Source organism: Ambystoma mexicanum, chromosome 9 (genome assembly GCF_040938575.1).
Source record: "Ambystoma mexicanum isolate Mex_15411 chromosome 9, UKY_AmexF1_1, whole genome shotgun sequence".
In the NCBI taxonomy this organism is placed as follows: domain Eukaryota; kingdom Metazoa; phylum Chordata; class Amphibia; order Caudata; family Ambystomatidae; genus Ambystoma; species Ambystoma mexicanum.
Window position 1 is genome coordinate 906208703 of NC_090931.1, and position 25667 is coordinate 906234369.

Genomic DNA, 25667 nt, shown 5'->3' on the forward strand with positions numbered 1-25667 from the left:
CCCAGCAAAGCAGGCTGCATACCCTAGCATCCCTCCTGATAGGGACGACAAGCGCTTTGATGGTTGGCTGAAGAAGGTATTTTCTTCTGGGGGTATAGCTTTAAAGGCAGGCAACTCCGTTTGTGCCTTGGCAAGATTCACTCACACTCTGTGGAATTGTGCATCTTTGGCAGCTGAACATATTCCCGAAGGGGAAGAACGGGATGGTTTTCTAGCCCTCGTGCAAGATGGCAAGAATGCCATGTGTGAATCCGTTCAGTCGGGTCTGGACATGGCAGACTGTGTCAGCCGGTCCATGGCTGCGAGCATCGTGATACGCAGGTTTGCGTGGTTGCGGAAGTCGGGGTTTGCTCCTGATGTGCAATCCCGGCTTCTCAACATGCCCTTTGATGGTATCCATCTTTTTGGCAGCAAGGCTGACAAGAGCCTTGAGAGGTTGCAGACCTCCAAAGCTGCAGCAAAGTCTTTGAGCGCTGCAGTACGTCAACCTCCGCCTTTTTATCCTAGGGGACAGCAATGGAGGGTACGTTCCTTTCGATACTACTCTTCCTTTGGTAGATCGAGAGGCGCTACCAGTCAAAACAGCCACCGTAGGTGTACCAGAGGTGTAAAGCAAGGTACTCGAGGTGCCAAAGCCGCTTGGGCTGTTGCCTCTTTGCCCTCAGGCACTGCCGCGTCCGCTCAGTCATGAGGCCATGTCCCATGGTTCGCCGGTTGGGGGCAGACTGGCGCAGCACCTTGGAGAATGGCGTGCCATTACTTCAGATGTGTGGGTTCTGGAGATCATAACCCTCGGCTACTGTCTCCCCTTTCGGCAGAGGCCTCATGACAATCCACCGGGCAACCTCTCTTTGAAGTGTCCAGATCCGCTCCTTGACCACAAAATCCTATCCCTGCTGGAGAAAGGCGCCATACAACTGGTGCCTGTAGCGGAGAGGAACAAGGGATGGTATTCCCCTTATTTTTTTATCTCGAAAAAAGACGAGGGATTGAGACCCATCATGGACTTGCGTGGGCTGAACAAGCTCCTCAGGAAGGACAAGTTCAAGATGGTTACTCTCTATCAAGTCCTCCAGGCCCTTCAACTGCAAGATTGGTTGGTGTCCCTAGACCTCAAGGATGCTTACTTTCATGTGCCGATTCATTCAAAGCACAGGAAGTACCTGAGGTTCGCGGTTGGCGACTCGCATTTTCAGTTTCGGGTCCTGCCGTTCAGATTGACCTCCGCCCCGAGGGTCTTCACCAAGCTGATGGAGGTGGTGGAAGCGTATCTCAGGAAAGAGGGGATTCACGTCTACCCCTACCTGGACGATTGGTTGAACAGGGCGCGTTCTCCCGAACAAGCCCTGGATCATCAGTCCATCACCTGCCACTCCCTTCACAAGATAGGCTTCTCCCTCAACTTAAAGAAGTCCTGTCCTAGGCCTTAACTCACAACCCTACTTGAAAATGTCTGTGCCAGGTACTCCTGAACCTGCCCAGCCAGCTAAAAGGCAGAAGGGAGCTTCACAAGAAAACAATGAGAACAAAGGAGAAGGCAGAGAGGACACGCTTTTGGATGTGCTTAATGACTTGAAGCAGGACATGGCTGAGATAAAAATAGCCCTTGTTAAATCAGAGGAGAGATTTGAATCAGTCACCAGGAGAGTGGATGCAGCTGAAGAACATCTTACAATTGTGGATGAGAGGACTTTGAAACTGATGGATCAAATCAGAGATCTGAAAATGGCTAATGAAAAAATAACCTCTAAACTGTCAGAGCAAGAAAACTTCTCCCGAAGAACCAATCTCCGTCTGGTTGGTTTTCCTGAAAATGCTGAAAGGGGTAACCTGATCGATTTTCTGCTCAATAACTTGCCAAAAATACTGAAACTGGATGCTGCTGTGAAGGGCACATCGGGCACTTGGTCGCAGACCTTCATTGGGTGAAAGGCCAAGACATATAATTGTGAAGTTCTTGAGGTTTCCAGTTAAGGAACTTATATTGAAGAAAGCACGTGAACTCAAGGATCTTGCTTGGGGTGGAAACAAGATTATGATTTTTGTTGATTTCAGTAAAGATGTTCTGGAAAAGAGGAAGGCTTTTGATAAGGCTAAGGTTAAAGCTTGTGCAAAACGATTGAAGTACTACATGGTCTTTCCTGCCATCCTGAAGGTGGTAATTGATGGTCAGGTACATGCTTTTAGTGATTGTAAGGCTGCAGAGGCTTTTTTTTAACTGATTTGGATCTCGATCCAATGGAAGGTACTTCTCATGATACTAAAACTGCTAATCTGATGAGAAAAAAGAAGGGGAGACCTGTCTACACTGATTTAATTTTTTTAAATAGTTAGCATTTTATTATTATTCATTAGAAATGGTTTAGTGTCTCTGCTATTTTAAGATGGCCGTCAGCTTTTTTTGCTATTTACAACATTTTAGAACTTCTGACTCCCTTTGAAAGTATACGGTAAATTCTTGCCTAAACTCTCTGTAAGAATTCCTCCCTCTCATTGTGTTTGGGAGTTAAGCACCTTGTATGACGTGATGGCTACGTGGATTGTCAGGAAGTACGTTTCTTGATGGCAATTCGAGTGAGCGTGTGCTCTACGTACTGCAACGGGCTCTGTGAGGACAGTGTATGCTCATGGATCTCCATACATCTGTCACCCGCAGCGCTTTTTGTGTGCACGTTTAGAGTGGTTAGCCCCCACCCTTGGGGGGGCGGAGCATCAATCAGCACGTTTCGTGCTGAGTGAATGGCCCCCACCTATGGGGACGGCGCAGCGACTCCCAGAACAGCGGCCTGCCACTCCTCATGCATAATCGGAGAGGCGTGGCTTACAGTGGAAACCCAAAACCCAAAAAAAGAAAATAGCAATGTGTTTTGCCTCGTTACCCGCAGAGCACGGGAGGATTGAGTTGGTGTTATTGTCTTTCCTGATCCACAGGACAACGATCTGTAGCTCCTTGCGGCTTGTGAGGTAACTCTCATTGTGCACCGTACCGGTGATACTAACGGCTCATCCAGTCAAGTTTCTCATTATGTGGAGGTGTATCAGCTGTTGCTTGCAGCATGGCTGCTGTGGGGCGAGGAGAGTCAATTGGGGATTAAAGAGTGGCGTGTGCTATGTGCGCAGATTGACAAACTGCTGGAACATTTACACATGGAATGCTTGCATACCTCCTCTCTGCTTCTATAACTGTTTACTGGCTTATTACTAAATCTACATATGTGTCAGCATTCCCTGCTCTCCCCTCTTCATGCCGGCACGGCTTATCCACTTTATGGATGTGGCAAAGTATCCTGATGTCTGGACAGTTTGCAGGACTCTGCAGGGGTTCTACCACGTCATGCAGTTGGATGTAAATGGAAGAGTGGGATGACTGTTTGGATCTCCTATTCACCTCCTGTTTGGACTGCCAGTGAGCCAGCATTGGACACTCACTCTTTGACAACCAGCATGCACCCAGCATGGTTTCCCGTTGCCCTTCTGGTGTATGCTATTACAGTGCATGATTCCAGATGACCTGGGGCAAGTTGGTTTGTGATCTGTATCTGCAGTTGATTGATCTGGAAGGTTTTGGGTGTCGGGCCACATTGTCAACTTTCTGCATTGGTGGACAACTATGTAGGCTGCAGTTGGTACTTGAATACATTTCTGATTTATGTCATTGTGTACCCTTACTACTATGTGGCCTACACTCTTCGTGGAAATACAATGGAACTGGATTGTAAGTGAAGGGTTCCAATGAATAGCTGTGATATGGCCCATCTTCGATATAGCAGTGTCCAAGATTAATAGAGTGCTCAACTTGCTGCCTGCGCTTTAGATGAAGGAACATTACATCATATGAACCTACAAGTCTTAATATGCTCCATGTTGTTGGTTTGGAATTCTGAACTGGTTTACACGTCCACGTATGCATGGAGTAATTGACAGTCGGGTGGTTTGATGGGTCATGCATATATATTGGCTGACCTACTTGGTGCAAAGATCAACTGGGTGTCAGGCTTTATTAATAGTATAGGCAGCTTGACTACAGCACTGACCGTCCAATGGTGATTAATGTTCCTTCATTTCATTCGGGAACACCCTGTGATAAGATGTTTCGCTTCATTGGCTGGTTTACTGAATCAGGGGTCATTCATCCTGGCTTCTACTATTTCCCTCACTGATATGGATGTGACGTTCAATATCTGATATTTAAATCTCATTAAATGGGGGTTGAGGGTGTATGTAGGTAGCATACCACTCATTCTAATGTTTAGGCAGCTCCTGTTGACTTGAGAAGATCTATTACATGACCTGAAATTCATTGGTCCTGCCCTGTATACCTTATGTCCAGACTACCTGTGATAACACGGGTCACAATGTATGGGTCTTCATTTTATGCCAAATGAACCAGGCAGATATTGAGCTTGGTTTTACTATTCTTGGAACTTTGGGTCTGGGGTTAAATATCTGGGACTGCTCTGAATTAAGAATAGGGTCATACAGGCCTATTTTCTCATGGGATTGCTTGATTGTTCTTGTGGACTGGTCTGCGGCTGACCCTTGTCAGATAGACTGGAAATGGCTTGGTTGTGGGAGTCATTGTATGGTACAGCATGCTTTTGATAGATATCCTAATTTAACCGTCCATTTGATCTTTGGGTTCATTATATGCATCCTCTGATCAGTGATTCATTGTTTAGTTTGGCCATCATTAATTATTCGCGGTTTTTTGCCTTCCCTTTTTTGTTTGGTTTGACATGTGGGGGTCGGCTCTAGACTGGTCCACTTTTGTCATGATGTATTTGTTTATTAGCAGAAAAATGCACTGTATGTTTTCTCCAATTGCCTTCCTTGCATTGGTTGTTGGATTCTTATTAAATCGTCAAATATATGATAGATGGTTGTGTGTGGGGGAGGGTTCACTTTGTTTCTGTGACGGATTGCAACAAATGATTTGGATCTGGGATATTACTTTGGTTGTCTACAATTTGTAGATTGTTTGTGGGCCTTTCACGATTGGTCTTGCACGGCATATTAGTTGTAATTAGTTTTTATGTTTGATATCCTGTTGCAGATTACCTAAGTTTGGGATGGTTGAGTGGTTGGGGTTGATAAGGTATTTGTGCTTTTCAGCAGTTTCTAACTGTTTCTCAGAAACATATGTTTGTGTTGGGCTTCATAATGGTGTGATGGGTTGGCTGGAGTCATCATATGTGATATTCAAGGTGGCCTGTTGGGAGTTTTTGTGGAATGCTTGCTTTTTGTAACATGCCTTAACCTTGTTGTCTTGGTGTTGGTGAATGCTATGTGTCATGGGAATATGATTTTGTGATTGTTCTAGGAATTATATGGAACAACCAATGTCTAATTGACGTGTCTGGAGATGGGTGTGTTTTCGTGTGGTGGATTATTATAGAAGGTTCATTTCTTGGATTAGAATTGGTTGGTGGGAGGTGGTTGGGAAGGTATGGGTTGGATGTTATTTTGATTTTGTGTACTTGGGAGCAGTTGGATGCGTAGTCTGTGAGTATGTTTTATGTAGGATAGGTGTGGTAGTGATGGCTAATACATCACAATGCAGGGGTTTCTGATTTTAAGTTTATTGATATGACTTATGGGGAGGGGAAGGGGGGGTTTCCTGTTGTATTTTTGAGGTGGAAGTATTGTGGAATTTGTGGATCAATGGTCAAGAAGTTGTTAGTTGATTGGTCTTACACTTTATGATAGGTTCTGCGGCTTTAATTTAATTATTTTGGAGTACACTTGGTTTGTTATGGCTTAAAGTAGGGTATGGCTTAAAGTAGGATAGGATATTTATTCATAGGTTGTAGAATTTGGACTAGGATGCCCAGTAGGTATAGTTCTGAATAGGTATTGGTGTGTATATATTTTTACTTATTATAAGCCTGATGGTGGTTGGGCTTCTGATACTGGTAGATATGCGTGTTTTGTGTTTCTTTTGTTGCCTTTTATGTGTTTAGGGTAGGGTTTTCTTTCTTTATCACACTTTTTTCTTTTTGACTTTTGAATGTTCTTAGGTTGGAGGATTTCATTTCTCTTCCGCGGATAGATTTAGTGAGACAGGTCTGTGTCAATAGATGGGATGGTAATTATGTGAAATGCAGATAATTCTAGTGGTGAGTTATTGATCCTTTTAATCTTTGTTTCATGGAATGTCAGGGGTATTGGATGTGTGTTTAAAAGAAGGAAGGTTTTGGCACGGACATGGAGGAGTAAAGGTGCTATTGTGTTTCTTCAGGAGACTCATTTGAATGAGAAGATTGGGGATTATTTGACTACTCGCAATTACCCACAGGCGGTATCGAACTATTATGATACTAAGTCTAGGGGGGTTAGTATTTTATTTAGGAGGGGATTGTCTGTCAAAATTGAGTAAACAGTAAAGGATCAAGCAGGTCGTATTCTTCTGATTGATATTTTACATAATGGGAAGAAACTTACTGTGGGTACAGAATATGCTCCATGTGCCCCGGATATGGGTTTTTTCAGGAAATTGGATGATCTTTTGGGGGAGATGGAGGGAAAGGCGATTATTTTAGGTGGAGATTTTAACTTAGTGATAGATATTGATGTGGACAGAAAGTCTGATTGTAGATATAATAATGGGAAATTAAGTGCGGAATTGAAACAGTTTGCTTTTAAGTATAATCTGGTTGATATTTGGAGGGTTCATCATCTAATAGATAGGGGATATTCATTTTATTCGCTGGTCCATAATTCATACTCTTGGACTGATTTTTTTTTTTGGATTAGTGATAGAATGGTTGGTCAGACGTTTAGTTCAAGTATTGGGGAGAGGTGTATTTCTGATCATGCACACATAGATCTGAAAATCAATTTACATGGTTTTCATAAAAAGAATATGAGATGGAGAATGCAAGCTAATTCACTTAATGATCCTCTAATGTGGGATAGGATGAACTTATTCAAAAATACTTGAGGAAAATAATGGATCTGCTGACATTAAGATTGTGGGGGATTGCTTTAAAGCGGTTTTACGGGGTGAATTGATTTGTAGAACTTCCCATGCTAAAAAGAAAAATAAAGTAAGGATTGAAAAATTAGAGAAGGAGATTGTGGGTTTGGAAAGGAATTGTGCACAAGTAGGGAAGGTGTGTATGAAAAATAAATTGAATAAATTGGAAGAGGAGTTAAAGATGCTTTTGCATTCACAAGCAGGGAAGAGTATATTTTATACGAAGCAGCGCTTTTGGGAATTTGGGGATAAAAATGGTAGACTTCTGGCAAAGAAACTTAATGGTCTGCTGGTGGACAAGTGTATTCCATCTATTGAAAATGATAGGTGTCATGATGCCTACCCCCGGGGACCCATACCAAGTCCAGCAACCCCGGAAGCAGGCATCAAGTTATCCCAAGCAAGCCCAACAACCCCTGCTAGGGGCTATTTGGGTGCAGTCCTGGCGTCTATGGTGCCAGGCTCGTATGGAGAGTCAGTCCTGGCGCCATAGGCGCCAGGCTCATAGATTAAAACTTACCTGATGCAGACCATGCTGCAAGAGCTCCAAGCCAAAAGAGGCTGGGAAGGGCCTACTTTACCTAGGGACTATTTTTTACTCGGGTGGGGCTGGGGAGGAATACTTACCTGGGACTACTTTGGAGGCCATTTAAACCACACCCGAAGAGCAGCACACGCTTTGCGTTATTCTGCATCCAGCAGCGTAACGCTCACCGTGTCTGCAAGTCTGCATCCAGTCTTCTGCCACGCCCGCCTCGACTCTGGAGCTCCTAGAAAAAGGGAGAAAGAAGGAGAAAAGGTTAGAACAAGAGCAATATCTTTGATCCTTACCTGAATTCCCGATCCTTCGAGCTGGAAGAAAGAAGTTATTTTATGCGCGTCGCCTCGCCTGCTGCAGCGCCGCGCTGAACTTGACGGCCTTCGCAGCATCTTCACATTCCACCGCATCCTTCTGCATGTTCCCTCTGCACTCCGGCACCTAAGGGGAAGACAAGAACAGCAAGGTGAGCCAAGGGAATACACAGAGGCAATATTAGTTACCCCCCATAGACTTACCTGATTTTACCACCGGGGGTACTATTCCTCTTCACGGGTCGGCGCAGCTTCCACTGCATCTTCGCCGAACCCCGGCCCCTAAGGGGAAACAAAAGGACAGCAAGGTGATACAAAGGGACAAACAAGGGGAAACCTCCTCACCACAATAGACTTAGCTGATTTTACTGCCGGAGGCATTATTCCCCCGAGACTTCATACTTTCTCTCAGCACCTGAATAAGGGAGAAAGCAACCGGTTACATATTGACATTATTTTATCGAACTGTGTTGGATAATACAAATCCTTACCTGAATATTACCGGTTGCCACGAGGAACTCTTCTCTAGGGTCAAGCTGCAACTTGCAAGGAATAGGACAAGAGTGAAAGTCAGACATTTGAACTCTTACGAACTACATGCTTACGGCGTCTTGCCGGGAATCTGAGTCAATATTATTCTGGAACTCACCAATTCCTTCGAGCCAGTGAAGCAACTGGTTATCTACGCGCCCCTGCGCTCAATGCAGGATGGAGAGCTCATCTTTCCAAACCATCAGGTGAGACTATTAGAGGGGACATCAAAGGTGATCAGTGGGAGTGGGGGGGGGGGTTAACGCTCAACTCCACTGGTGGTTAATTCCCTTTCTCCATTTGCAGAAGAATATTCCTACGGGCCAGGCAAACGAAGCTAGGTGGGTCAGTCCAGTCCGTCATCTCGGTACTACGCGTCACATTGGTGGAGACCGCAGCTGTTCAGTTCAGATCGACACCCCTGTGGGAGCCAGGTGAGCATAACAAGAGGTGAGGTATTTCATAGGAGTAAAGATCATTGTGAAGAGTTTAGATTGTTTTATAAAGAGTTGTATAAGGAACAATTACATCCTTCTGAAACAGACTTGCAGTCTTTTTTTGATAAAGTTCACTTTTAAGATTTTAAGACTTGGAGATGACAAAAAATTTATTCTAGAGTCTGCGATTGATGTGGCTGAGGTTACTGCTGCAATATTGCAATTGAAGGACGGAAAATTGCCAGGGCTGGATGGGATTATTTCGGAATGTTATAAAAAATTTGTTCAGCAAATATCGCCTATTTCATGTGTCCTCTTTTTAATGAATTTTTAAAGTCAGGAAGGGTATGCGATTCAATGACAGATGCAATTATTACTGTCATTCCTAAACCTGATCGAGATCACAGGAAGTGCAGTAATTATAGACCTATTTCGCTGTTCAATGTAGATTTCAAGATATTTACAAAAATTTGGGCTAATAGGCTTATGGTTAATATGGCTGATCTAGTGGATGAGTCTCAAGTGGGTTTTATCCCGGGCAGATATCAGGACTGTTTTAGATGTCATTCGAATACATCATAATAAAAAATCGAAAGGGATAATTGGGTTTTTTGATGCAGAGAAAGCATTTGATTGGGTTAATTGGAGGTTTTTGGAATGCACTTTATTAAAAATGGGATTTGGACCAACCTTTATGACAATGATCAAGTGTATTCATTATGAGGTTAAAGCAAGGGTGACTATAAATGGTTTAATATCGGAGTCTTTCTCTTTATACAAGGGCACGAGGCAAGGGTGCCCTTTATCGCCTTTTTTGTTTGATTTAGCACTTGAGCCTTTGGCGGCTTATATTAGGCAATGTGGAGAAATTAAAGGTTTGTGGGTCGGAGGTGTGGAAGTTAAAAACAAAATATTGTCTTATGCAGATCATACGCTGGTCCTGTTGTCTAATCCTGAACAATGTGGATTGGTTCTGAAACAGATGTTTGAAGAAGTGGGTGAGATTTTGGGCCATAAAATAAACTGGGATAAGACTGAGATATTCCTGTTGTCTTATGAGTGTAGTAAAGATATTTTGAAGGTATGGAAATGCAAACGGTCCCCTGAGTATGTTAAATATCTTGGTGTGTATATCATTGGTGATTTGAGGAAAATTATGCAATATAATATTGATAAACTAGTAGATAAAATTATATATCCAATAAGATGATGGGAAAGACTTAATTTATCATTATGGGCAAAGATAAATGCGATAAAGATGATTTTATTACCAAAAGTGTTATATATAATCCAGTCGATTCCGTTAATGATTTCCAAAAAACATATTATGCAAATTGAAAATATTTTTCAATGTTTCTGGTTGGGGTTGGGGTTGGGTTAGAAGCCGCGGATCCCTAGATTTATGCTGATGCAAAGTGTGGATGAAGGAGGTTTTGGATATCCTGAAAGTACTTTAAGGCGTTCCTGCTCAAGAAGGGTACTTATTATTATACGAATGATGATTTCGCAGGTGCTATATGGGGAGGGGTTTGCAATCCATATCGTTTAAATAGCCTTTATACCATGGGCAATATGTCGGTTAATAGATTAAAGTTGAAGTCTATCGTGGCAACCAGGCAAACCTTGCAGGGGTGGTTTGGAGAGAATAGTCAGTCGTATGGTTTTAGTGAAGATGCTTCTCTTTGGCACAATGAGGTTTTACAATTAAATGATAGATGTTTTATTTGGCAAAATTGGGTTCGGAAGGGGGTTTTGACAATAGGTGATATATTGGATGGTGATGATCTTTTGGCATTTGGGGACATACAGAGGAAATATGGGTTGCATGAAAGAGAAAGACACAAATATGAAGACCTGAGCTCCCTGATCTATTTTAGGAAAAGCATGATTGGCAATTAATTGGGAATCAAACCCGCACTGTCAATTGCTTACAGGACAGGAATATTCTGTGCGTACATATATGACCTTTATTCAATTGGAAGATAAACATGTTGCGGCGTGGGATAAATTGAGAATGGTGTGGTAGGATGATCTAAATATGTATTTTACGGACAGGGAATGGAAGGATATTCTTAGGTTAAGTGCCAATGTGGGTACGGATTTGAACTTGCGTCTGATTAGACAGAAGGTGGTGGGTAAGGTGTACTGGACACCAGTTAAAATGTAGAAACTGGGGTTGCAAGCTGATAATCTTATGTTGGGGATGTGAAAATGATGTTGGTACCTTTATGCATCTTCTATGGGATTGCTCTAGAGTTCGGACTTTCTGGACTGATGTGATTGATAGAATTCATTTAATTTTGGATGTAGCTTTACAGAGATTGCGTGGGAACATTATCTTATCTCTACATCGACGTAGGTGTAGGCGTTCTTTGAAATATAGTGGTTGGATAAATAAGGCTTTATTGGTGGCCATAAGACTGATCCTTCGAGTTTGGAAAACTAGGAAGAAGCCTACAGTTGAAGATTGGTTATTTGATTTGCGCACCTTATCGAATTTTGAAAAGTTCTCATTTAGAGTGGAAGACAAGGAAGAGGTGTACAATCTGTTTTGGGGTCCATTCAATGCCTTGTATGATTGACTACATAGGCTGCGGATTAGTATGAGTGGGTAGAAATGGTGTAGTGGGAAAGGGAAGAGGAAAGGAAAAGAGATAGGGAAGGGGAAAAGAAGAGGGGAATGATTTTTGTTTTTTCTTCTCACTATTATACTTTTTGGGGGATTTGGTTTGGTGTCTGTGTGTATAGTTAAATGTTTTTGACTGTTGTATTTTGCTCTTTTATTGTTTACAAAAATGAAAATGTTCTTAGTATGTGGGAGGGATCATTTGATTATGATGTTCTTTAATTGAATAATTTTGATTTGTGTTCTCTGGTTCACTATTACTTTCTGTATTTGATTCTTCTGTGATTTAATTTAATGACATATTAATAAAGAGATTTAAAAAAAAAAGACTGTATTTTTAGTTGCGGTTACTTCCGCACGCAGAGTGAGTGAGTTGCAGGCACTTTCCGCCAAGCCACCTTTCACAGAGTTCAATAAGGAAAGAGTTGTCCTTAGGGTTCGTCCTTCTTTTCTTCAGATGGTTGTGTCGGAATTTCATTTAAGCCAGAAGGTGATTCTTCCGGCGTTTTATCCTCTTCCGCATCCTGGTAAGGAAGAGGAGACGCTCCATAGGTTGGATCCTAGGAGAACTTTGAGTTTCTATCTCTCACGGATGTCCCGGGTCAGAGTGGACGATCAGCTCTTTGTTGGATACGCTGGAAGGTGTTTAGGTCAGGCTGTTTCCAAGCAGACCTTGTCCAGATGGATCATTTTGACGATCTCTGAGTGTTACCGTTTGGCAGATGAGGACCCTTCAGTAGGCTTACGGGCTCACTCTACAAGGGCTGTGGCTGCTTCCACGGCCCTACAGAGGGGCGTTCCGATTCGCAGTATTTGCGAAGCAGCCACATGGGCTTCTGTCCATACCTTTGTGAGACACTATTCCCTGGACTCCATCCATGGGCAGGATTTGGCCTTTGGTAAGGCAATCCTATATTCAGCAATTTGATTGTGTTTTCTAAAATTCTAAATTTGTAAATTCTTTTCCCACCTCCATATGTTGGTACTGCTTTGGGAGTCTGTCATAGATGTGGAATACGTCGAAGGACACAATCCCCTCGAATAACAAGTTACTTATTTTACCTGGTAATGTTCTTTCGATGGGATGTTCCTCCAATGTATTCCACATCGAACCCTCCCAGCCTGCCCCTCTACAGAATTTATTATGCGATTGCAGCTTATGTTTCCGCAAGGCTTTCTGCAGTCATACTGGCAGGAGATTGGTGCCACACGTTCTGGGGAAAAAACTACAACTGAGGCTACGGGCGCTTTGCGTCCTATATATATAACATCCGGTGACATCGACCCTCGACGGAGGCCCTCGGGGGACAGCATATCGACGTCATTGACGCGGAACGCCTACGCCGAAAAAATTTCCGAAGAAGCACAGCTGTGGTCATTACTGTCATAGATGTGGAATAAGTCGGAGGAACATCCCATCGAAAGAACGTTACCAGGTAAGATAAGTAACTTGTTCTTCTCAACTATCAGTGCACTTACAGAAAAAGCAGCAACAACTTTGGCTTTTTCGGATGAAGAAGCAACAAGAATTTTAGGCCTAGTTAAAAATACAAGCAAAGAAACACGGATCACCTAATACAAAAGCTCGAAAGTCTAATCAGACGGGAAATATCACAAAAATTACACGCGACCACACTTGCCCAATATTATAAATCCAAACGTATCCCTAGAGGACTCGGGGTAAACCTCAGACCAACACTGTGCAAAGAAAACAAAGACTTTGTAGCAAGGTGGGAGCATCTCCTAAACAAATGTTCTTTGGACTTAATCCTACTAACCATTGAGGAACTAGCAAAGTCAGTGAAAAATCTACAAGAGATAGACGACATGCCAGCACAACTATCGAAATTGAAAACGGCAGAATTAGAAAGACTAACTCAAAACTTGGAAATAAAAAAGATATCGAACAGTACAAGATATATTTATACATATGTATATCGATCAAAGAAAAGGGGACACAAAGTGTCCCCACAGCACTACATGAAAGATTGTTTGTGCTGCAAACAGTAAAATAACAAGTCATCAAGGGATATGACCCCACTCCTGCACTGGCGGGTCCAGGGACTCACTGGTGTATCCAAAACGACATTGTAAAAGGGACCATAGGGGTCCTTGGCATCACACCATATTAGGTGAGTGGTACAGCTATAGGAAAGCAAAGAGCTACAACTAAGGCGAGAGATCGCCACACACTGCAACCTTGTCAGAAGGGTTCAGTGGTCAGAGAAAAAAAGTAAATGCAAGAGAGGTGAGCGTCTCACTCACCTTCAGAGTCCATGAACACAATCCTAGTGAGTCTAGCAGTAGTGCTAGGAGGCACAGACATTGAGGTTAAGGTCTTCAAAAAGAGAATCTACATAACACCCAGGTTTGCTTCCATAAGCCCTACCTTGGGTAGTGATTGTGACAAATCCTTCTAACATCACTAACCCAAAATCCCTGGGAAGTGGGGGACATGTTTTAGTGCTTGGTAATACCTGGAGCAGGTCCCTAAGCACAGTGGATGATGCCAAGTTAATGAAAGAACCCTCTCTCCTGGGTCCAGCTGGTCCAACCTGTAGTTACCTCAGGAAAATCAACGTATGGTGTGCTGGTCCTGCAAGACCAAGAGAACAGTCGAATCGCAAGCTTCCAACAGACTGCCTGCCTGAAACATTTTTTTACTTCGTGTACAGTGACTTGCACAGCCTGCAGTTAGTTGTAATCGATACAAGGCGGGCACGCAGTTAGTGGAGGCTCACCAATAACCACCATACACTAAAAAACACCAATCAGTTTTGTCTGGCTAACACGCCACTCAAATGACTGGTGTAGTCTTCTAATGTAGCAATTGTTGCTCTTTTTAAATGTTTTTTTAATTTTAATCTGGTGCCGAAAAAGTCTGTGATACTGGCTATTAAAGTTTAACGTTGCCATCAGTATACTAATAGGGTTGAGGACTATGGACCCACTTTTTTAATTGGAAAAAATACTGTGATAGAAGAGAAAAGGTAGACCGTAGTGAAGAGGCCTATGTTTTGGATTAACCAAAAACATCACTTTGTTTCCTGTATTCTATCCACTGGTATACAGGCGGCCCAGCAGCATATCCTAGGGCTAGGTCTTTGGACAGGTAAGGTGAGTTAGAAAACCTTCTTTGTCCCCTTCTTTCTCCTGTCCTCTGCTTCATAAAGTACTCTAATTGGGACAACAGAATCAATTTGTCCAACTCTGATGCAACACTGGCCTATGTATTGGTAATTGCACACTGCTCCTTCCTCTCTCACAGTATCTAGTAAGTCGGTCTCTTCCAGTACGTGTACAATTACAACTAACTCTGCATGCTGTGCAAGTCCCAGCCAGCCCCCTTGGTGTACAAGTGACTTGGTGTACACCCATCAGCCAACATCAAGTTATCAGTGCTGGCCTGCAAATAAAACCAACCTCATGTGTAGTGTGCAAAGAATGCATTCTTTGAAATCCGGGGCTTTTTGTAGATGCAATACTGCCTTGCACTGTGTTTATATCCTGCACCACCCTCTAACAAGATATGAAGTATTCAAACAATACCTCTGTGCTGTCTTTTACTTTATTCAAAGTTGTGACCAGTTTGTTCAATATCATAACCACCCCCTCCCTTCTGAAAGCAAGAGCCTGTTCTCTTGACCACTCCTACCAATAGGGGAGCCAAGGAAACTATATGCTATACCTGTTTGATTTATAGCAAGTCCTGCTCTTGACCGCAGCCTAAAACCCAGCAGTCACCTTTGTATATCTTCACTGTTCCTGACCACCCTAATACGTATCTTTGCTACTATCCTATTCACCACTCATCTTACTCTTCAATGTCTTCTCATCCGTTTTCTTTCCCTGTATACTCATGTCCCGCCCAGATCTGCCTTGTGAGTCGCCTCTATTTCCTATTAGCCCATTATGTTACAATATTGCCCATTGGTGTGTAAGTCACCACTATGTGACAAACTTTCTCTCTTTCTTTCCTCGGTAGGTTGAAGCAGGAGAGGATACGCCTGATTGAGATGCTGAGTAAGGAGATCTGCTCTGAGCTAGCGGAGGAAGTTCTGAAAGAGAGTACAATGCAGACTTCCTCTATCGAACTGAAGTAAGTTCTGATCCATTCACTACTGGTATCCTCTGGTGATCCATGTAAGTGGTCAGTGTGGTCATCAATCCAATCTATTTAATCTGTCATAAACTCCATTCCCTTTTTACCTGTGGAAATCTTTCATGCACAGTCACCTTTCTCCTCTTTTACATCTTGACCTCCGTGCAGCCCTTTTCTATCCTCTCACAGACCGTGTTCTGGATACCCTTGATGGGGACCAAGTACACCACTCTCTGGTCGAGCCTGACCCTATTGAACCCCATATGGATGCATTATTAAAAACCCTTCATGCAACAGGGATTCCCTGTTTCTTTTTTAGTGTAATTGTGTGCGGGGCTGTCCGAATGGGCTCTCACTCATTGTTGCCCCTTCGAGGAGAAGTACACAAGATATTTCAGTTAGGAAATATTTGGTAATCTCTTCAGATGAAATCACTGTGCAGATTGCAAAGGGTTACTATTCTGGCAGAAGTAAGTGCCCTTCTACATCCAGTTGAATCCCTGGGACACCTTGCCTTTGCTTAATACCAGTAAATTGCACTTCATAAAAGAGAGCTTCAGTGTTCACACACACTCCACTGTAATGTAGATGTTCTCCGTTCTTAATCTTCATAGCAATATTGAATGTATTTGTAGTCATAATTGAGTTGCATGTCTTTAGTTCACATGGAGATGTTTGTGTCCCTAAAATGGTCGGTATGCTTCATAACCCCTAAAATGGTTGGTACGCTTCATAACAGTCCTGTTTCCAAAGGGGTCTGATATTGCAGTAAACAGTCGTTTTGGAACCAAAGGTAGCCTTTGAAACCCCAGCACGTGTTTGCTCTACTATTCTGAACTCTAATCTTTTGCGTAACGGATATAACATGCACTTAATTGTCAAATCCCATAAACCATGTAGAATCATACCAGCACACAGGAATCTGGTATGTCCAGTCAGCACCCATGAATACCTCCTGTTTTATTGCCTGCTTCTCCCTCTACGCACACTAACCCTCCCTCCCCGACCCTGTTTGTTAAATAATCGCGACACAACATGCCACCAAATTGGCACAAAGAAAAGATTCCACTTTTATTTGACCAAGACCATGAGCACTCAACAAAGCACATCTTACACCCATAGATGTTCAATTATTTCTGTATTTTTTCTATTGGTTGAATTTCCTTCCTAGTGTGCTGTCCTCATTTACAAATAAATGTTAGTTTAAATTTTTGAGTCAAATGTAATTTCATTATAATTAGGATTTGCGTCATGTTTAGCTCTACTTAGATTGGCTAAATGGTTTCTCTGCATATTGCTATTGTCTAATATCTAGGCATGTTATTAGATGCTAGTGCTTACAAGGAACATTAAGTATGTCCTTATTGAGTTAACTAATTCCTAAATCTACCTTTTGAGTAGAAAGCAAGTAGAGTTTCTGGTGATAAATGGGTGGAAAAGAACTGCTTCTCTCACAGGCACTGCATGGCTTGACAAATTAAATGACACCTCTATAGATTGGCAGTTGTGGACTTTCCAGTGCTTCAATATAATGGTGCTATGACTAATCAGATCTTCTTTATAGAAATATTAATAGCGCTGCTGTTTTAATCAAAAACTTGAACCTGAATTTTGAAAAAGTGCCGAACATATTGCTCAGCATCTGGTATATACCGCCTTTATTGACTTGATAATCTAACCTATATTAAGTACAATACTGATTATATTGCAACAGTCTTCAGAACTCATATATATGGGTTCCTTCAGTAGGGTATGCAGTTATTTATGTGCATAGAAAATATAGAAAATAAATTGTTTAAATAGAAAATGTAATCTTCACAAACGTTAGTATACGAAAAGTGTGAATAACATGGGTATGGCACAAACACTCACTTTATACTATAAAGTCCAACCTTCACAGGCACTTCAACTATGGTATTGATTTAACCTGCCTAATGAAGTTGGATTTGTAGTGGTACAGAGTATGTTTATACTGTTACATTTTATAGTTGGATTTGTAGTGGTATACATTAAGAGGGTAATTCATAGAATTTCGCAGAAAAGTGTCGCAAGCGGCTGGCGCAGAGTGTCCGCGTGCGATTGACTGCGCCAGGCACGTGCGCTAAAACCGATTTCCGCGCACAGCGTATTCATGGATTTTAGGCTCCCAAACCAGCCGTGGCGCAGAGAATCGCAGCGACCCTGCAGCAGCGCCAGTTACGCCCCCAAGAACGCCCTAGCGCAAGGAAAAGCCATCAAAATCGCTAAATCATCGCAAAGGGCTGCGCTAACCCTGGACCAGTTCACCGGGCTGGCAAACAGCAAACGCCAAGCGGGGAACGTGTATTTCAGGGGTGCGCGGGAAGTTCCACACGCGATTGGCCCAGTGCGAGCAAGGTATGTGTATTTCAGGGGTGCGCGGGAAGTTCCACACGCGATCGGGCCTGGGGGAGCGGGCTACGTGTATTACAGGGGTTCGCGTGAACTTTCTCACGCGATCGGGCCTGGGGGAGCGGGCTACGTGTATTTCAGGGGTTCGCGTGAAGTTTCTCACGCGATCGGGCCTGGGGGAGCGGGCTATGTGTATTTCAGGGGTTCGCGTGAAGTTTCTCACGCGATCGGGCCTGGGGGAGCGGGCTACGTGTATTACAGGGGTTCGCGTGAACTTTCTCACGCGATCGGGCCGGGGGAGCGGGCTACGTGTATTTCAGGGGTTCGCGTGAAGTCTCTCACGTGATTGGCCCCGTGCAAGCAGGGTACGTGTATTCCAGGGGTGCGCTGGAAGTTCCACACGCGATTGGCCCCGTGCAAGCAGGGTACGTGTATTCCAGGGGTGCGCGGGAAGTTCCACACGCGATTTCAGCAGGGTATGTGTATTCCAGGGGTGCGCGGGAAGTTCCACACGCGATTTCTGCAGGGTACGTGTATTTCAGGGGTTCTGGGGAGTACTACACGTGAATTGGCTGTGTGGGTCCTCCCAGGTGTATGCTCCACAACCTCCACGGCCCCTGCAGGCAGCCCACACCACGGGGGACTACCCTGCACCCCTGCTCATGTCCCGCAGGCAGCCCATCCACCATGGGCATGCCCCCCAGCCAACCCACATGTCACCTTGCACTACTGATCAACAATGCATGTCTCCCACCACCCCCACCCCCCAGCAGTGCAGGGGCAGCCTCCACCAGGCCCCCACTCATGTCTCCCACCACCCCCACCCCCCAGCCACCAGAGGCACCCTCCACCAGGCCCCCACTCATGTCTCCCACCACCCCCACCCCCCAGCAGTGCAGGGGCACCCTCCACCAGGCCCCCACACATGTCTCCCACCACCCCACCCCCAAGCAGTGCAGGGGCACCCTCCACCAGGCCCCCACTCATGTCTCCCACCACCCCCACCCCCAAGCCACCAGGGGCAGCCTCTACCAGGCCCCCACCCATGTCCCCCTGCACCACCACCCCCCAGCAGTGCATGGGCACCCTCCACCAGGCCCCCACTCATGTCTCCCACCACCCCCACCCCCCAGCCACCAGGGGCACCCTCCACCAGGCCCCCACTCATGTCTCCCACCACCCCCACCCCCCAGCCACCAGGGGCATCCTCCACCAGGCCCCCACTAATGTCTCCCACCACCCCCACCCCCCAGCCACCATGGGCAGCCCCCACCAGGCCCCCACTCATGTCCCCCTGCACCCCCACCCCCCAGCCACCAGGGGCACCCTCCACCAGGCCCCCACTCATGTCTCCCACCACCCCCACCCCCCAGCCACCAGGGGCACCCTCCACCAGACCCCCACTCATGTCTCCCACCACCCCCACCCCCCAGCCACCAGGGGCATCCTCCACCAGGCCCCCACTAATGTCTCCCACCACCCCCACCCCCAGCCACCATGGGCAGCCCCCACCAGGCCCCCACTCATGTCCCCCTGCACCCCCACCCCCCAGCAGTGCAGGGGCACCCTCCACCAGGCCCCCACTCATGTCTCCCACCACCCCACCCCCAAGCAGTGCAGGGGCACCCTCCACCAGGCCCCCACACATGTCTCCCACCACCCCACCCCCAAGCAGTGCAGGGGCACCCTCCACCAGGCCCCCAATCATGTCTCCCACCACCCCCACCCCCCAGCATCCAGGGTCACCCTCCACCAGGCCCCCACTCATGTCCCCCTGCACCCCCACCCCCCAGCAGTGCAGGGGCACCCTCCACCAGGCCCCCACTCATGTCTCCCACCACCCCCACCCCCCAGCCACCAGGGGCACCCTCCACCAGGCCCCCACTCATGTCTCCCACCACCCCCACCCCCAGCATCCAGGGTCACCCTCCACCAGGCCCCCACTCATGTCCCCCTGCACCCCCACCCCCCAGCAGTGCAGGGGCACCCTCCACCAGGCCCCCACTCATGTCTCCCACCACCCCCAGCCACCAGGGGCACCCTCCACCAGGCCCCCACTCATGTCCCCTGCACCCCCACCCCCCAGCAGTGCAGGGGCACCCTCCACCAGGCCCCCACTCATGTCTTCCACCACCCCCACCCCCCAGCCACCAGGGGCACCCTCCACCAGGCCCCCACTCATGTCTCCCCCCACCCCCCAGCCACCAGGGGCAGCCTCCACCAGGCCCCCACCCATGTCCCCCTGCACCCCCACCCCCCAGCAGTGCATGGGCACCCTCCACCAGGCCCCCACTCATGTCTCCCCCCACCCCCCAGCCACCAGGGGCACCCTCCACCAGGCCCCCACTCATGTCCCCCTGCACCCCCACCCCCCAGCAGTGAAGGGGCACCCTCCACCAGGCCCCCACTCATGTCTCCCACCACCCCCACCCCCCAGCCACCAGGGGCACCCTCCACCAGGCCCCCACTCATGTCTCCCCCCACCCCCCAGCCACCAGGGGCATCCTCCACCAGGCCCCCAATCATGTCTCCCACCACCCCCACCCCCCAGCATCCAGGGTCACCCTCCACCAGGCCCCCCACTCATGTCCCCCCTGCACCCCCACCCCCCAGCAGTGCAGGGGCACCCTCCACCAGGCCCCCACTCATGTCTCCCACCACCCCCACCCCCCAGCCACCAGGGGCACCCTCCACCAGGCCCCCAATCATGTCTCCCACCACCCCCACCCCCCCAGCATCCAGGGTCACCCTCCACCAGGCCCCCACTCATGTCCCCCTGCACCCCCACCCCCCAGCAGTGCAGGGGCACCCTCCACCAGGCCCCCACTCATGTCTCCCACCACCCCCAGCCACCAGGGGCATCCTCCACCAGGCCCCCAATCATGTCTCCCACCACCCCCCACCGCCCTGCCACCATGGGCAGCCCCCACCAGGTCCTCACAATCCCCAATCATGTGCGTAATGGTCAGCCTCCACAGCCAAAAAGCCCTACCAAGTAACCCATTCACCCACATGGAAATGGAAATCACATGTTACACCCCCAATGTTCATGAAGCTAATGAAGCCATGTCCGTCACACACAATGGTTGCAATTGAATGGGAAAACACACAACATGACATGCATGAAACCAATGAGATGATACCACACAGTGAAGTATGCAAACAAAATTGTATTGAAAAAAAATAAGAATGCTAAAGAAAGAAAACTAACTACAATGTGAATGAGAAAAAAGTAAGCTGCATGTCCGTATGAAAAAATGAAACTTGAAATCCAAATAGAAAAAAATTTTGTCCAAAGTCAAATGTAAAAAAATCTCCATGCAATAAAGAACTATGTACAAAAATAACAAGGGTCCATGAGCCCAACTGAACAAAGGAAACCTACTAAAAAATCTACCTAAAAATCAACTATATACAAAAAGTGGAGCAGTGTCCGTCGACTCCAAATCATAATACGAAAGAAAGGAAACCTAAAACTAAAGAACTATATACAAAGGCGGCGGGCAAGTCCAGCGGCTCACTCTGTGGTGTCCCGGGCCAGGGCATCATCGAACTCCTGTTCGATGTCCCGGAGGCGGTCCAGTTCCATGGCCCCGAGGGTCCGCAGGGACGACGCTGTGTCCTCCTCCAACCCCCTGCGGATTGCCTCGAGGCACTCGGCCCGCCTCAGGGCCCTCCGCATGGAGTTCTCCGCCCTGACCATTGTGAGCTGCGCCTCTTCCGCCCGCCGCCGCTCCGCACCTATGGCGTGGCCCAACCGCTGCCACACGGAAGACACTCTCTGTCCTGGGTCCCCCTGCCCTCCGGCCGATGCCTGCCCCTCCGATGTCGAAAGCCCCGAGCCTTCATGGCTCCCACCATGTTGCTGCTGCTGCTGCTCTGCCTCTGGCCGTGCACTGCCTCCTGCCTGCACATCCTCCGCCGGCTGGGGTGCACTTGTTGATGTGGCCACCCCTGCTGGACCACCGACTCCCGACTGTGGCAAGGATGCCTCCTCCACCAGCCTGGCCGCACCGTCAGAGGCAGCTCCACAGGGCACCCAGGTGACTGATAGGTGGGAAGATGGCACAGAGGACGACTGGCGCGTAGGGGGTCCAGTTGAGGAGGGGGTCGGAGCAAGCCCCATCAGACGGAGGAATCCGGCCTGGGTGACCTGTCCCAGCAGGCTGACGTGGTCAACGAGCCATTCGAGATGACGTGCAGTCTCTCCATGAAAAGACTGCAGGTCACCTCGCATGGCCCGTTGACGCAACGCCACACCAGCCAGGACAGGCTCAACCCGGACCTGGATAGCCACGTCCGCAGGCAGAGGAAGGCCAGTTGACGTCAGCTCATCCCCTGCCTGGAAACGGGTCTGGACGTAGGCATCCCTGCTGGTGCAAGATGATGCAGGGACAGGATCGGGGACAGGATTGCACACAGGCACCTCCGCGGCGGCCTGTGCTGCCTCCTGTCCCTGGTCCTGGACTGCACCACTAGCACCAGTGGGATCCCCACCTCCAGACCCCGTCTCTGGTGCTTGCACGGCCTCCTCCTCCACCAGACCCCCCACCAACCTGGATGACTCCGTGCCATCTTCCCCTGTTGGGCCCTGTGGGGTCCCAGCTGCCCCTTCTGCTGCCGAGGAGTCCAACTCCAACCTCCGCCTCTTGGACCTCCCCCCGGCAGCTGCGGCCTGGGACGCGGCACCGGACTCCTCACTCCCCGACGAGATGACAACACGGGAGGGGAGCCGGGCCTTGCGTCTCCGGCTGGCGGTCGGATCCCCGCCGCTGTGCTCCACAGCACCTTCTCTGCCCTCTTCATCAGTTGACGCTGCACACAGGGAGAAACAAAACACAGGCATCAGGGCACTGTACAATGGACACATACACACATGACAGTTGCACATGAGTGGCATTGGCAAACCTCAGACATGTCATCACAATCCCCAACACACATGTCATTGCAACTCGCACACATGAGCCATACCACAGCCATATCGCAACTGCCACCACCATCCATACACATACAACAGCATGAGCAGCCAAAGTTGACCCAGACATCACATGCAACACAGGAAGTGCACCACACATGTACACACACCACCACACTTGCATGCATGTGTACACCTCGGCCAAGTGTCGCACTGTTCAGACGGGCATCCATGTCACATCTGCCAATCAGGCTTACACATACCGCAGTCACATGCATCCATGTTGCATCAATGTTGCACCCTTGTCAAATACACACACATGCACATGTACACAGTGCTCATACATGCAGCCCAATACAACATACATGCGTGACATCACGGACATGTCTACTTACATACACATACATACAAACATGTGTGCACGCACAACTGCATTTGCCATGCAAGCCTACACACACAAGCACCATCCATGTCTCACACATTACAGCCCTCGCATGTGTCAGCCCCACGGCCATGTACACCCCCACCCATACTCGACCCCATACAAACAGATGTGCAACCTGCACAATACCGAATAATCACCACACGCACTGCTCACAATCAGGATGCATGTACACTCACCGCTCGACTCCAGACGGGTCTGCTTCTCCAGGACCTGGACGTGGAGCGCTGGGGATATGCGTTCCAGGACCCCCATCTGTTCTTCCGACAAGTGGCCCCGGCGCCCCTTGGCATCCACTGCCTTCAAGAGGCGCCGGGCCTTGTTCAGGGTCCTGGACCTGAAGTCCTCCCAGCGCTTCCTGACATGTTGTAAGTCCCGGACTGCCACCCCCTCCGCGTTGATGGCAGTCACGATGTCAGTCCAGATCCGAGTCCGTCCTTGCTTGTCGGCGCGGGAACTTCCGAAGAGGGCATCATACTGCCCCAGGACTTGCTCCACCAGGACACCAACTTCGGTGGAACTGAAGCTGGTGCCCCTCTGCCTCTCTGGCCGGGGGTTGTCAGTGGTCACAGATGGTGTTTGCCCCGACATGACAACCCCAGAGGCAGGAGTGGGTGGGCAACTGGGTCCTGGGGCTGGGCTGTGGAGCGATGGAATTCCAGTCGGGAGTCTTCGGTACCAGCAGGGGTGGTCACAGCAACAGCACCCCTGGCTGTTCAGGCAGCAAATGGCAGTGCACGTGGGCAGCAGGCAGTCAGGCAGCAGCAGATGGTAGGTGGGAGCGTGCTCGGGGCTCTGGGGGGCAGTAGTTCGGCCTTCTGGGCAGGAGCGTGGTCTTCCGTGTGCTTACGCGTGGCCAGCTTGGTACGGAGTGATTTGGCACGTGAAAATCCTGCACGTCAGCGTGAAAATCGAGGAAAGGCCCTTAGCGCGTAAGCGCGTCAGCACGCATACGCGAATCTATTGGACCAAAGGCCCTCAGCGCGTAAGCGCGTCTGTGACGTGACCCGCACGGGTGTTTCCCACACAGCACGTGATGACAGAGCACACCTGGAAAGACTGCACGTCAGAGTCTCATCGCGTGTGATTGGTGGAAATGGCCCTACACGCAGAAGTGACAAAGCGTGTAATAGGAGGAAATGTCCCTACACGCAGAAGTGACAAAGCGTGTAATTGGAGGAAAGGTCCCTACACGCAGAAGTGACAAAGCGTGTAATTGGAGGAAATGTCCCTAAACGCAGAAGTGACAAAGCGTGTAATTGGTGGAAATGGCCCTAGCGCGTACACGCCGCGTAAGTGACGCTGGACGTGTGGGCCTGTATAAAAGGTACGCGTAGAACACCACTTCCTTGTACGTGCTTTTCGTGGAGAGCGAGTGGGTGAATTCTGTACTTGTCGTTTCACACGCGATTTACTTCACGGCGTTTCAAGTTCGTATTCCCTGTTACCTCTGACAGCTTTTTCTCTTCTTTCGCTTTTACTGGTTTACCTGGGCCTGTTCCCTCAAACAGTGTTCCCTTCTACTGTTGTCCTGTCTCCTCAGACAGCGTACAAATCTTCTTTTGGCGGGGGTGTGGCCAACCAAACATGCTCCTTTTACACGCTCGTTTACCAGGCAGACGGTGAGTCACGCACGTATCTAACATCTGTGCTTGCCCCGTGTGTAGCCTACCCCTTCAGAGGTCATTCTAGGCTGCGTGTGACACGCATACGTTCATTCTTGTGTTTCTGGGTGCCACAGCGTAGTGCAGGTTTTTCTTTCTACACACGTGGTCTAGGAGGGGTTGCGTGCACGTCATCTCCCTTTTTTGGGCCTCCTGTGCGTTGCGTGACCCGTCATCTTTCCCCAGGGGTTACATTCAGCCTTGCTAGAGCACTAGGGTACAATTACCATCTGGTACCCAACCCCTTTGACCCCCAATTGCCCAGGACAATAGTCTACATCCACTCCCATACGCACATTAACATCAGTGCCATGGCTGGGAGGCGAGGATTCCGTAAGGGTGGCAAAGGTGGAAGAGCCACAAGTGGTGGCCGTGGTGGATCCGGTAGGGGACGTGGTCGTAACTTGCAGGGTGAGCCTGTCCCCCCATGTGTGGAGGACCAGTCACGGGCACCCATAATCCCCCCCCCTCCCATTGAGGCTGATGTGGCTGACACCATACATGCTCAGCCCTTGTTGGACCAGCCCATTGTGGCACCAGACCTGGCTGACTCCATGGCTGACTTCCAGGTCAGCAGGGCTACGACACGTGCGCTGGTGCACGTTGATGCCATCATGCCACGTGGATCTGGGGCAGCAAGGTCATTTGCTGCACCAAGGAGGCAGGGCGGAGAGGCTGCAGGGGCAGCTGCGGCTCCATCCACCCCAGCCCTCACACACCCAGCCAGGACAGTGTCGGTCCTAGTCCATGCT

The 25667-nt window shown here is 48.2% G+C and overlaps 1 protein-coding gene across 1 annotated transcript in view; it reads left to right on the forward strand.

The window, feature by feature from the left end:
* Positions 1-25667, forward strand: part of MCM3AP (minichromosome maintenance complex component 3 associated protein) — a 1669219-nt gene that overhangs the window by 879973 nt on the left and 763579 nt on the right. The window contains exon 16 of the mRNA XM_069616041.1: positions 15408-15521. Within this exon, the coding sequence (XP_069472142.1) occupies positions 15408-15521 (114 nt within the window). The remainder of the gene's footprint in view (positions 1-15407; positions 15522-25667) is intronic.